Source organism: Hemitrygon akajei, chromosome 2 (assembly GCF_048418815.1).
Source record: "Hemitrygon akajei chromosome 2, sHemAka1.3, whole genome shotgun sequence".
Taxonomy (NCBI): domain Eukaryota; kingdom Metazoa; phylum Chordata; class Chondrichthyes; order Myliobatiformes; family Dasyatidae; genus Hemitrygon; species Hemitrygon akajei.
Window position 1 is genome coordinate 151,727,246 of NC_133125.1, and position 12,685 is coordinate 151,739,930.

Sequence of the window (12,685 nt, forward strand, 5' to 3'; positions counted from 1 at the left end):
CAATCATTGATCTTTGACCTATCAAGTCAGCACAGGTCATTAACCACTCATTTGCATTAATTCTATATTAATCCCATTTTATTCCTACCAACTCCTCCGATAAGAATACCACTAATTTACAATCAAGGCAGCATACAGAAGCCAATTAACCTTATCAACTAATCCCACCGGAATCATATTTTTATTTTTCCCACATTCCCATCAACCCCACATACTCAGATTCTAACCGCTCACCCACACACAATCCAGCTGCCAACCTGTACGTTTTTGGGATGTGGGAGAAAACCGCAGAACCTGAGGGAAAGCATGAATCACTGGGGGAGTGTGCAAACTCCACACAGACAGCAGCTGAGGCGGAATTGAATCCCGGTCTCTGGAGTTGTGAGTAGAGGCTCTACCCACTGCCCCACTGTACCATGTGTATTGATTATGATTATTGACCGGTTAATGCCATTCTCTGATAAAACTACCTCTGTTTGGTGCAGAATAACTATTTTTGTTGTGCATTATATGGAACCTAGTGAAATTCCTTAGAGACCAAATGTATCGCTGATGTGTGGAGGGATCTGGAGGTGCATGTCCAAAGCTTGCTGGCAGGTTAAGGGTCTGTATGCTTTCTCTTTACATGAGTGCTCCCGAAGAGTAACACAAGATTCATGCACAAGAACAGCTAAATCCCTCTGAACTTTCCTTGCTGTGTCTCTCCAGTTAGAATCCGAATCAGGTTACGTTGTGATTGCTTTTTGTTGTTTTGCAGCAACAGTACAGTGCAAATATAAGAAAAAAAAACATAAATTACAAAATGAACAGTGCAAAATGTAGGAAGAATGAAGTAGCATTCTTGGGTTAACGGACCATTGTGAAATCTGACAGCAGAGGGGAGGAAACTGTTCCGAAGTGGTTGAGCTCCTCCCTGATAGAAAGACACAAGTTCTAACAATAATTCAATGTCTTCCAGGTCATGTTTTCAATCTGAGTAAATCAGGTTCTGATATGACTTACTTTAATTCTATGTATCCATGAATATAAATTATGTATTTATATTTGTTGCATTTTTTTTAGTTATTATTGTGTTCCTAAACTTATCTCTTTTGTGTGCTGCATCAGATCTGGAGTAACAATTAGTTCATCCTCCTTTTACACTTTTGTACTGGAAATGACATTAGACAATCTTCAATATTTTTCCTTCCTCCTGGGGCTGAGCATATAATGAGTTAGTTTCTCAGACAGAGTACTTGTTTTTTTTAGGTCTTTGTATACATGAAAGAAGCAGAGGGTTTGTGCTCTTCCTTTACATCGCGGGAGGAAGCACGAAGGCTCACTGTCCCCGCCAACTCGGCTCGATCCATTGAATTCCCCATGGTCGCTCTGGTGGTTGGGAATATCCCAATCAATGTGATTGCTTTCAGTCAGTCCTACGCCTACAGTGATGCAATCTTGAAATATCTTCAGGTTCTGGTGAGCAGCACATTTGATTACACACTGCATTACATCCTAGTTAACACATGCAAAATGGAAGAACTCAGCAAGTCAGGACAGAGAAACTAAACTGATGTTTCAAATAATGGGTGGAAGCACTCAGCAGGTCAGTCATGTTTGTGAAGAAAGAAGCAGGGGTTGTATTTCAGGTGAAGGAAGGAAACAGATTATCAGGCAGCGTCAGTAAAGACAGGAAGTGAGTTCGTTTGAGGTTGAATGCCCTTCATCGAAGTACTATTGCTAACAATTTGGGCCAACTGGTCTTAGATTCTGTGGGCAAAGGGTTAATGTTTGCCAGCAACTGACGACCAGTGAGTGGGGAAGATTGAGGGAATGGAAGTCCCAGTGAGAGAGCAGTGAACACAGAAACTGAGGCCCCAGTGGGAGGGAAGGGATGTTGGAACCGAGGCTCCAGTGAGAGGGAAGGGAGGTGAAAACTGAGGCCCATTGAAAGGGAAGTGAATGCAGAAACCGAGGCACCAGTGGGAGGAAGGGATGTGGGATCTGAGGCCCCATTGAAAGGGAAGTGAACGCAGAAACCGAGGCCCCAGTGTGAGGAACGGATGCGGAACTATTAAGTTTTCCTAATAGCTGAATAGTGAATAATCAGATTTTTATCTTATTGGAGGAAGGGAAGTGTGCTGCAGAGGAGCCAAGTGTTCGATTGTGAAGAGAAATTACACACATTGGGTTAGTATTCTTGGAGTGGGTGAAGGGATCTTTTGATGGAGCTTGTGTGACCTGCAAGATTGTGATAGCTGGATCAGGAATGAGGTCTATTTGAACCAGAGGGACAAAACCTCAATAGAAGGACCCAGACAAATATATAAAAGTAGGAAACACATCAGACATTGTGGTCGTTCCTGCCTTGATTTCCTTCTCACTGGGATCTCAGTTCCTGCAGTAAGATCATGAGATATCGAAGGTGTTGGCCTAACCTGAAACATTTACCTACAGGCTCCCTGCAGGACAAGTGCTGGCATAAGCGCAGAGCCACGTTTTAAATATGAAGATGGTGGAATCCAAATTGGTTTATTATTGTCACGTGTATCGAGATAGAGTGGAAGGCTTCTGTTTGTGTTTCTATCCAGATGGATCATTCCCTATAGAAGTAAATCAAGGAAGAGAACATGTAGAGTGTAGAATGCAGAGTTGCAGTTACAGAGAAAGTTCAGTGTCACAATGAGGTAGAATGGGACAGCATGCCTTTAGCGTATAACAGCCCCATTCAGGCATTTGTTAATAGCATGTTCTCAGAATTTTGTATCTTCTGCCTGACAAGAGAGAGGGGAGAAGAGAGAACGACCAAGGTGGTACGCGGTCCTGGGTTATGCTGGTTGTTTGATTTTCTTTGCTTGAGAGAGATTGTAAAGTTGGCATCAAACTAAAGCGGATAAGTAAACAGTAAACTTGTCGCGAATACAACAGACTTGAGAGGTGGAATGGCACCCTACTGCTCAATAACTGTTCTTATTTTATTTGCCAGTATGAGGGAATAGTGGAAGTTAAGGAGTCGAGCATTGCTCTCAATCCCAGAGGTAAGTCAAACTTAGTAATTAATAGAGAGTATTGTGTTAACACTGTGTTCAATTATTGTTGATGTAAGGACCCGTCTGGTTCACTAGTTGTCTTCTAGGGGATAAAATCTGCCATTCTTACCTGGTCTGACTTCAGTCCCGCAGGAATGTAATCAACTCTTTACCTTTGAATTGGCCGAGAGGGCTATTTATTTGTAATAAAATCAGCCAAAAGCCACAAGGAAATGGGCTGTAGTGGTTCAAATTAATGACCATATAAAAAAATTTTCCCAACAAGATTCTTGGAAGCCTGTAATGAGTAATTCACCTCTGAACTCCCTGAAGACTGGGGATCTACAAGCTATCTACAAGGCTAAAGTCTGGAGTGTGATGGGATTCTGTCCACCATTGGCACACACTAACATCAGTCTGTAAATGTCTATAAGACGCACTGCAGCACCTCACCAAGAACCCCTTAGACAGGACCTTCCAGACCCACCACCTCTACCGCAGAGAAGGACAAGGACAGCAGAAGAGTTGTGAACACCATCACCTGAAAGTTGTCCTCCTACCACACCCCATTCTGACTCGGAGATATTTTATCGTTTCCTCACCGTCACTGGGCGAAATGGTAGCACGGCGGCCAGTGTAATGCTACTGTAGCAACTGCAATGCAGGGCCAGAGCTGTAAGGAATTTGTACGTTCTTCCTGTGACTACACGGGTTTCCCCCAGGTGCTCCCATTTTCTCCCACATTCCAAAGACATGGTTAGTTGGTCACATGGCTGTAGTTGAGTGGTGTCATCCCAGAACGGCCTGTACTTGCCACCATCTCAAGGGCAACTAGGGTGGGGGAATTAAGTGCTGGCTCAGCTTGTGAAGCCCATGACCTTTGAATGAAAAAAAGAACATCAATGGGCTCCAAATGGTTGTAGAATAGATCATAGTGATTTGTTTGTAAGCCACTGCCTTACAGGCTCCAGGGACCTGGGTTCGACCCCAACCTCTGGCATCGTTGCGTATGGAGTTTTTACATTCTCGCTGCGGCTGCGCGGGTTCTCTCCGTGTGGGTTGGTGGGCTGATAGGCTGCTGTCAGTTACAATGAGCGCGTGGGTGAGGGGTACAATCTGTGGTGAGCAGATAGGAATGTGGGGCGCTTACAAAACGTGATTGGTGTAAATGTATGGTCTATAGTCAGCACAGACTCAGTGGGCTGAAGAGCCTGTGTTGTGAGCGAGTGAGGCCTCCATTGGTCAGGGTTGCCCGTGGATATTGCGTCCTAGCTGTCTAGGCACGCAGGCCTGGGCAGTACAATACACGGACAGAAAGCTGTTTCCCATGTAACAGGCTACCCCTCTTCACGCACCTGACGAACCCAAAGGAATGGCAGAGATGGATTCGCAGGAGTTGCTGGTCAGCGTTGAACTCAATGTAGGACCACCTTAGGGGCTCCAGCTCCAGATTTTACCTTCGGGGTTTACTCCCAAAGCCTTCCCCATGAGTGGGTATAGCTGCAAGGTAGCAGAGGTTTGAGATCAGTTTTCCTTCTCTTAGATGATGAGCTCCATTTACCTGAAGCAACTGGTTGGAAGGTGCCAGTGACCCGACTTTGCCCCTTCTCCTGTCAGTAGAAACGGTTCTGTTAGTCTTAGTAGCTAAGCTACATCTGAAAGGCCAGGAGCTGGACCTAGTTGTCAGAGACCATTTGAGGTGCATGCCATTGGGAGCATGTAATAGGTAGAGGGAGCTTTCCCCCATTAGCACCCTGTCTATAACAACCTTAAGGAACCGCCTGTTTTGTACTGCCACCTGGAGGTTCAGTTCAATGCTAAGGAGTCGGAGAGCTGGACAGCATAGGAAGCAGCCCTTCAGCACAGCTTGTCTTTTAGACATGAGAGACTGCAGAGGCTGAGTTGCAGCATCTGATGACTGTGGGGGAATTCTGCTGTCATCCTGATAACAATCAGGTATTACCCTGCATCCACTGGACTCCAGGACTGCTGTGGATATGGCAGCGATCACTCGAGCTGAGTAAGATTTTCTCCGAAGGGGTTGTCTGTTGGTAGGTGCTCAGGTGGCTGCAGAGCCCAATCCAGGATCCAGCTACTCAGGCGCTGTGTGGACGTGAGTGAGTGGTGGCTGTGGTTAGTGGTTCCTCATCCTCTCACAGCAGAGTTTGCTCCCATGTAGCGAAGTTCCCTCTTCAACAGGTTTCCTCCAGGTGTTTCATTTGAGAGCAGTGGCTTCCCTAGATGCAATGTTGAATTTCCTAAGGCTGGCTTTTATGTTTTCTTTGAAGTGTTTTCTTTGCCCACCAGGGGCTTGCTGACTTCCCTTCAAGGCAGAATAAAAGATCGAGTTAGGCATCTGAGTAACGTGACCTGTCCATTGGAGTTGTTGTTGCTTTATCGTAGCGGAGATGCTGTTCATGTCGGTCTCCTCTGATACGCTGACCAGCTGATCCTCAAAATCTTTTGGAAGGACCTTTGGTGGTATTGTTCAGGGCTTTCAGGTGCCTACTCTGGGTGGTCCATGATTCAGCTCCAGGAAGGACATCTGCTCTATTGCCCAAAACCTTTGCTTGGACCGGTGGGTTGTGGTCTTCAGAAGCTCTTTCTCTTTATCATGCATCGGCTCTACTCAGGCACTTGTTGATCTCTGAGTCGATGTCTGCTTTCGAGGAGAGAATGTGGCCAAGGGAGGGAAAGTGGTCTATATTTTCAAGGGTGATATCTTCAACTTTTATGGAGAGCTGGATAAGTGGGTGGTTGGGTGGTGGATGAAACAGGATCTGTGTCTTTTGTGTATTCAAAACAATACCCAGTGCTCTATAAGCATTGGCAAAGGCATTCAGAATACATTGGAGGTCTTCTTCAGAGTGTTTTGTCTGCAAACTGAAGCTCCATGATAGTGGTGGTGCTAACCCATCTTGGCCTTGAACCAGTTGCAGTTAAAAACCTTGTTATTCATTTTATAGATCAGGGATTCCCAACCTTTTTTTATGCCATCAACCAACACCATTAAACAAAAGGTTTGTGGAACCCAGGTGGGGACACCAAGCAATAGACGATTGGTCTTGACCAATGAGGTGACAGGTCTTGGCTAATGAGGTGAAGGACGGTAGCAATAAAGATGGCAAATTGGTGGGCATAATGATACTTTGACTCTTGTCTTCACAATGAAAGGTTCTGATTCAGCACCACTATTGCCAAGTTCTGTGGCTGACATGTTATCAAGTAGTAGCCTTGGCATTGCTAAGTACTTCTCAGGACAGCCATGTCTTGATAGTATATGTCAGAGAACTTGGCAGTCCACTGTATCAAATGCCTTTGTCAAATCTATGGAAGCCAAGTGCAAAGGTTGCCTTAGTTCCCAGCATTTTTCCTGTAATTGGCATGCTGTGAAGATAGTGTTTGCAGTACCTCCAGATGGGTGGAAACCACACTGTGATTCAGGGGATACTTCTTCAGATCACAGAAGGAGTCCATTGACAAGGATACATGCAAGCACTTTGCCTTTTGTTGCCAGGAGTGAGGTGCCTCTGTAATTGCGACAATCTGCCTTGTCTCCCTTCTTGACTATGGTCACCATTAGAGCATCCCTGAGCTCTAAGGGCAGTTGTTTCTTTTCCCAGACCTTCAGGAGCAAGGCATACATGTGGTACAGGAGAGCTGGTCCAATTTAGACCATAAGATATAGGAGCAGAAGTAGGCCATTCTGCCCATTGAGTCTGCTCTGCCATTAAATCAAGGGCTGATCCAATTCCTCCAGTCATCCCCACTCCCCTGCCTTCACCCCATACCCTTTGATACTCTGGCTAATCAAGAACCTATCTATCTCTGCCTTAAATATACCCAATGACTTGGCCTCCACAGCTGCTCGTGGCAACAAATTCCGCAGATTTACCACCCTCTGACTAATTTCTCTGTATTTCTGTTTTAAATGGACACCCTTCGATCCTGAAGTGTGCCCTCTTGTCCTAGAATCCCCTACAGTGGGAAATAACTTAGCCATATCTAATCTGTTCAGGCCTTTTAACATTTGGAATGTTTCCATGAGATCCCCCCTCATTCTCCTGAACTCCAGGGAATACAGCCCAGGAGCTGCCAGATGTTCCTCATATGGTAATCCTTTCATTCCTGGAATCATTCTCGTGAATCTTCTCTGAACCTTCTCCAATGTCAATGTATCCTTCAGCACATGCAGTAAATAGGGCTCTGTCTGAGTTGATACTGCCAAAGCTTTGCTTTCCTTTGGTATTTGTACAAAGGCTGAAGTCCCGACTTTCCCTGGTAGTGAAGTCCCCTTATCCTCCCTGGGGATGCTTAATTAGTGTCGCGTCTTGGCAAGCATAGAAGGCCTGTTTTTCATACTGGTGTGAGTATGAGACAACACCACTCACCACAACCTTGCACAACCTACAGACAGACTTTCAAGTAGTCTACAACTCCTGTTTGCAATATTTGTATTTATTTGCACTATTTGTCTTCTTTTGCTCATTGGCGGTACCCCAGTCCTTATTTATAGTTTTTCATAAATTTTATTGTATTTCTTTACTTTCCTGTAAAATGGCTGAAGGGAAGTGAATCTCAAGGGAGTATATGGTGACATATATGTAGTTTGATTTTGCCTTTGGCATTGTGAAACATGCAGTGGACAGTGTACTGTTACATACCCCATGGGTATCTTTTTATTGTCTTATGACCATGATGTAACTGAGTATCTGGTGAGCATTATGTAATGGTTTTGTGATGGTGGGGTGATGTAATTTCCCACCAGTTTGACGTCACGTGATGACCTGTTTCAACAGGTATAAAACGGGAAAGCCTTGCTGTGACGCAGGTCAGTTCATTGTTTAATTCGTCAGTGACTCTGTTATGCTGCATATTCGTCTCATGATGCAGTTTTTGTTTTAAAGTGGAGTTTTACTTAAGTTTAAAAGGGTATTGCTGGCAGTCTCGCCACAACACTGCCAGTTTTAGTCCAGTCGGAGAGTAAAGAATTATTGAAGTTTGGAAGGCCGAAGGATCGAGTAAAGTTGGTGTCGTCGGCAGTAATACAGGATCGACCTTATTGAATCTTCGTTCAGAAGGTAGTAACCGGCACCTGAGATAGTCCCTGCTGTAAGAGCAGAAAGGGCTGAGGCAGTGAGTTACTCGCCAAAGGAAAGGGTCAGTTCCTTTAAGCCATTTTTATTTCCTTCATCGTAACTCCTTCGGGTAAGGCATATTTCGGCTGGGATCAGCAGTAACGTCACATCGTTGAGTAATTCGTTACTTCAGGAAAGTTTCTCCTAACTGACTGTATAAATTACTTGGACTTTTGCATTTATCACTTTAAGAACTGTGTTTGCATTCATCGCTTTGAGAACTGTATGAGTTAACTTCCGGTTAAGTTAGTTGTTTGTTTACTTTTCATTTTTATTGAGCAGTGTTTAATAAATGTTTTTATTTGTTATAAAAAAACCTGTCTCAATTCTATATTCATTGTTGCCAGGCATAACAGTACTTTTATTCTGGTTAACCTTTTCACCATTATCATGAGCATACTTTTGAGCTGCATGTCACAAGTACAGTGTACCACTAACGCAATGCTAGAAAAACTCAACAAGTCAGGCAGCATCTGTGGAGGGGTTATTCCCCTCCAAACGTGCTGCCAGACCTGTTCAGCTCCTCCAGCATTCTGTGCGTGTGGCTCGGGATTCCCAGCGTCTGCAGTCTCTCTTGCACGTGCCTCAAACACCGCTTCAGTGCAGGGAGTGTCGCTGACAACAGCTCACCGACTTTGTTTGGTTCCCAGAAAAAAGAAGCATTGAAATCTTTGAAGAGAAGCCAACCAATGTCGTCCCTGATGCTGACAGCTTCTTGTACATACATCCCTCTGGTAAGTTTGTCACAGTCGTTCTATTGTAGCAGCTTGTTGACAGGTGAGTGGGGGAAGGTGCTCAAAATTGCCAGCAAATCTTTAAGGGCTTGACTGCACATTTGATGTCTACTTCCTTCATTGAAGTAGGCAGCTGAATCAACATAATTTCACCTGAAGTGAATCAATCTGGTCACCACACTATAGGACGGATTGTGAAAGGCTGCAGCACAGGTAGATAAGCTGCGTAAGAGGGCGTGGGATACTGGCTTTTGTTGGTGCATTGAATGCAGAGCGGGGAGGGAGGTTTTTAGAGACATTGGCCAGACTTCAGGTGGAGCACGGTGCACAGTTCTGGGAACTACATTATGGGAAGGACGTGATCACTCTGAAGAGAGTGCCAAGGGAGGCTCATTAGGACGATGTCTGGGGTGATGTGTATCACTTAACAGGAGTCACTGGAGAGGCTGCGTCTAATCTCCCTGGGGCTGAGAGGTTAAAAGAGAACATATCACATTTATGTAAAAAATGAATTATATACACTCTGTGGCCACTTTATTAGGAACATTTGTACACTTCGTTAAAGCAAATATCTAATCAGCCAATCATGCAGCAGCATCTACCATCTGGGAAATGGTACCGCAGCATAAAAGTCAGGACAAACAGGCTCCGGGACAGCTTCTTCCACCAGGCCATCAGACTGATTAATTCATTCTGATACAATTGAATTTCTATGTTATAATGACTGTCTTGTTGTGCATACTATTTACTATAAATTACTATAGATTGCACATTTAGACAGAGAAGTAACATAAAGATTTTTACTCCTCATGTATGTGAAGGATGTAAGTAATAAAGTCAATTCAATTCAAAGCATGCAGACATGGTCAAAGAGGTTCAGTTCTTCTTCAGACCAAACACCAGAATGACTTTGACCATGGAATGATTGTTGGTGCCAGACAGGGTGGTTTGAGTATCTCAGAAACTGCTGATCCCCAGGGATTTTCACACACAATAATCTCTAGAGTTTACAGAGAACAGTGCGAAAAAATTTTTAAAAATCGCTGACAGTTTTAAGGCTGAAAATGCCTTGTTAATGAGAAAGGTGAGGGGAGAATTGCCAAGGAGTCTGTTTCAAGCTGACAGGGAGGCAACACTAACACGTGATGAGCATGCCTTTGAGTTGCATGTCACAAACACAAAGTCAGAGGAACTCAATAGGAATTTACAGTGTTTTAAAGTGTTAACAGTACATACAGTGCAGTGACTAAGGTAATAGGGGATTTGTGGCAGTTAACTGGAATGGTTAATCAGATTAACTGCCTGAGGGAGGAAACTTTTAAGATGGCATGAAGTTTTTGTTTCAATAGCCTATAGTGCTTTCTGGAAGGGAAATTTGGCGAAAGGCTATTTTCTGGCTGAATAGAGTTCGCAATGATTTTTTCCTGCATGCCTCTTTGTCCTGGACAATACAATGATGGTAGATTGCAGCCAATGACTTTCTGTGGTCCTGACAGTTTCTGTATATTGTGAGAGAACGCTGCATCAAAAAAGCTGATACAAGGATGTTTCTTTTGATGTCGGTGTAGAATTACACCAACATGATGTGGGGAAGTTGGAATTTTACCAAGGGTCACTAGAAATGCATTCTCTGCTAAGCCTTTTTGTTAATGAAGGAATATTCATTACATATATTACCCAACAGTTTGTTGATGAAGGATGAGAAATATTAATTGTTCCTCTCTCCATAGATGCTGCCTGCCCTGCTGAGTGTTTCAAGCATTTTCTGCTTTGATTTCAAATTTGCAGTTTTTCTCTGGTTTTTCATTATGGGAGTGAATGTCTGAAGCTCTCTAGGAACGAGCAGCTGGTGGTTCTGTTGTTGAGTATCTTCTAGAGAGAGAGAGCGGTAGATGTTTGGATATTAAGGAATGGGTGACAGTAAGGTGAAAGATCAGCCCTGGTGTTGGATCGGTGGAGCAGGTTATGGGGGCTGAATGGCCTTCCTAGCTTTAGTTTTCTTTTCTGTTGGTTTGAATTCAATTCACAGAATGAAACGGACAGGGCGACACTCCTTCCCTCCTGTCAGCCCGGATCCCACGGACACAACCTCCCAACTCAGAGAGGACCATATCACTGATCGTGTCACGGACTGTGTAGGCAGTGTAAATGTGATGCTGTCTGTCCTTAGGATTGTCACAGTGTGTGACACTAACTTTGGAATTGTGTATCCTTCAAAATGCAAAATTCAAAGTACATTTATTATCAAAGTACATTTATTATTGAATCTCAAACCATGAGATTCGTCTGCTTACGGGGAACCACAGAGCAAGAAACCTGAAAGAACCCAGTTTCAAAATGAGAGACCAACACTCAATGCATAGAGAAAGAGAAAGAAAACATGAATTAAGCAGATTACTGAAGCAAGCAATCGCATTCTGAACCAAATTGAGTCCATAGACCCGAATCCCAGAGCAGCTGGAGTAGGCCCAAAGCCTCAGTCTCAGTGTCACGAGTGTGTTACTGGGCACGGTGCTGAGTTTATCACTAACGAGGCACCATGTGGCATTGTGCTCCACTGTGTTTCCCTAAATTCAGCACTTGGTGTCACTAAGTTCAGCTCTGTGTGTCACTGTGTCATTGATTGTGACACAAAGTGTGTCACTGGGTGCTCCCCTGCTTGTGCCACAACATGTATTGTTGAATATGTCACAGAGTTCCACTGTGAGAATCACTGAATGATCATGGTATCTCCCCGCTAACACTACTACCGAGCATGTTACTGCTGGTGCCCCCGACCGTGTTGGTGAGTGTTCCACTAGGCGTTCTGAGTGTGTCACAGAGTGCATCACAGAGCGGCAGATCACTTGAGAATGAAACCAGAACAATGCTTGGAATTCTCAGCTGGTCAGGCAGTGTCTGTGGAGTGGGAAATGTTGAAACACTGTAATAATCATTTGAAGTATTTTGTGAGGTCAATTGGAACGGTTCAGACAATAACACCTTCCTGTTGCTGCTGATTTAGTCATGGTTCTGGGTCCTGCAGTGGAGAATTCTCTGGACGCAGATGGAATCGACAAGCTCATCAAGGTGCCGACAGGCTGCGCGGAGCAAACAGCCATGTACATGGCTCCCACCGTCTTCGCCGTGGAATACCTGGATAAGAGTGACCAGTGGCTGTTCCTCAGTGCTCAGCGCAAGGATGAGGCCCTGCTTCACATCGAAGCCAGTGAGAGTCCTTCCTCTCGAGTAACGTGGCCTTACCCGTCTCCTCATGGCTGGTACATTGATTCAGAAAGGGCCTTGAAGTTCACAAGTAGAGAAGTATTGGTGTAGTTGTAAAGGAATGGCCACAGCTGTAGAAACTGCACACCTTTCATCCCCTCGTTTAAGAAAGGGTATGCTGGCACTGGAAGCAGTCCGCAAGAGATTTCCAGGTTTAGTGGAGATGCAAGAGGCTGCAGATGCTGGAACCAGGAGCAAAAAAACAGACTACTGAAGGAGCTCATCAGGCCGAGTAGCCCATGTAGACACTGAGCGATGGCTATCATTTCTGGTCCTGATGCAGGGACCTGACCCCGGAGGCTGTTCATCCCTCTGCCTGCACAGATGCTGCTATCCTCCAGCTCTTTTCCTGTTGCTTCACTGGGATGGGAGGCCTGTTCTGTCAAGGGACACGAAACTCACCTCCTGACACATGCAGAGAAAGGCTCAGCTGGTCCATGTCAGCCAGGAAGTCATGTCCAGCTTACTCCACATATTTGGCTCATAACCTTAGAAACCTTACCCATCCACATACTTGTCCAACTATCATTTAATACTTGTT

At 44.7% G+C, this 12,685-nt stretch overlaps 1 protein-coding gene across 2 annotated transcripts in view; it reads left to right on the forward strand.

The window, feature by feature from the left end:
- Nucleotides 1-12,685, forward strand: part of LOC140716935 (complement C4-A-like) — a 124,667-nt gene that overhangs the window by 53,625 nt on the left and 58,357 nt on the right. For both annotated transcript variants that reach the window (XM_073030077.1, XM_073030087.1), the window contains 4 exons: nt 1,249-1,458; nt 2,966-3,017; nt 8,797-8,880; nt 11,885-12,088. In XM_073030077.1, the coding sequence (XP_072886178.1) occupies nt 1,249-1,458; nt 2,966-3,017; nt 8,797-8,880; nt 11,885-12,088 (550 nt within the window). The remainder of the gene's footprint in view (nt 1-1,248; nt 1,459-2,965; nt 3,018-8,796; nt 8,881-11,884; nt 12,089-12,685) is intronic.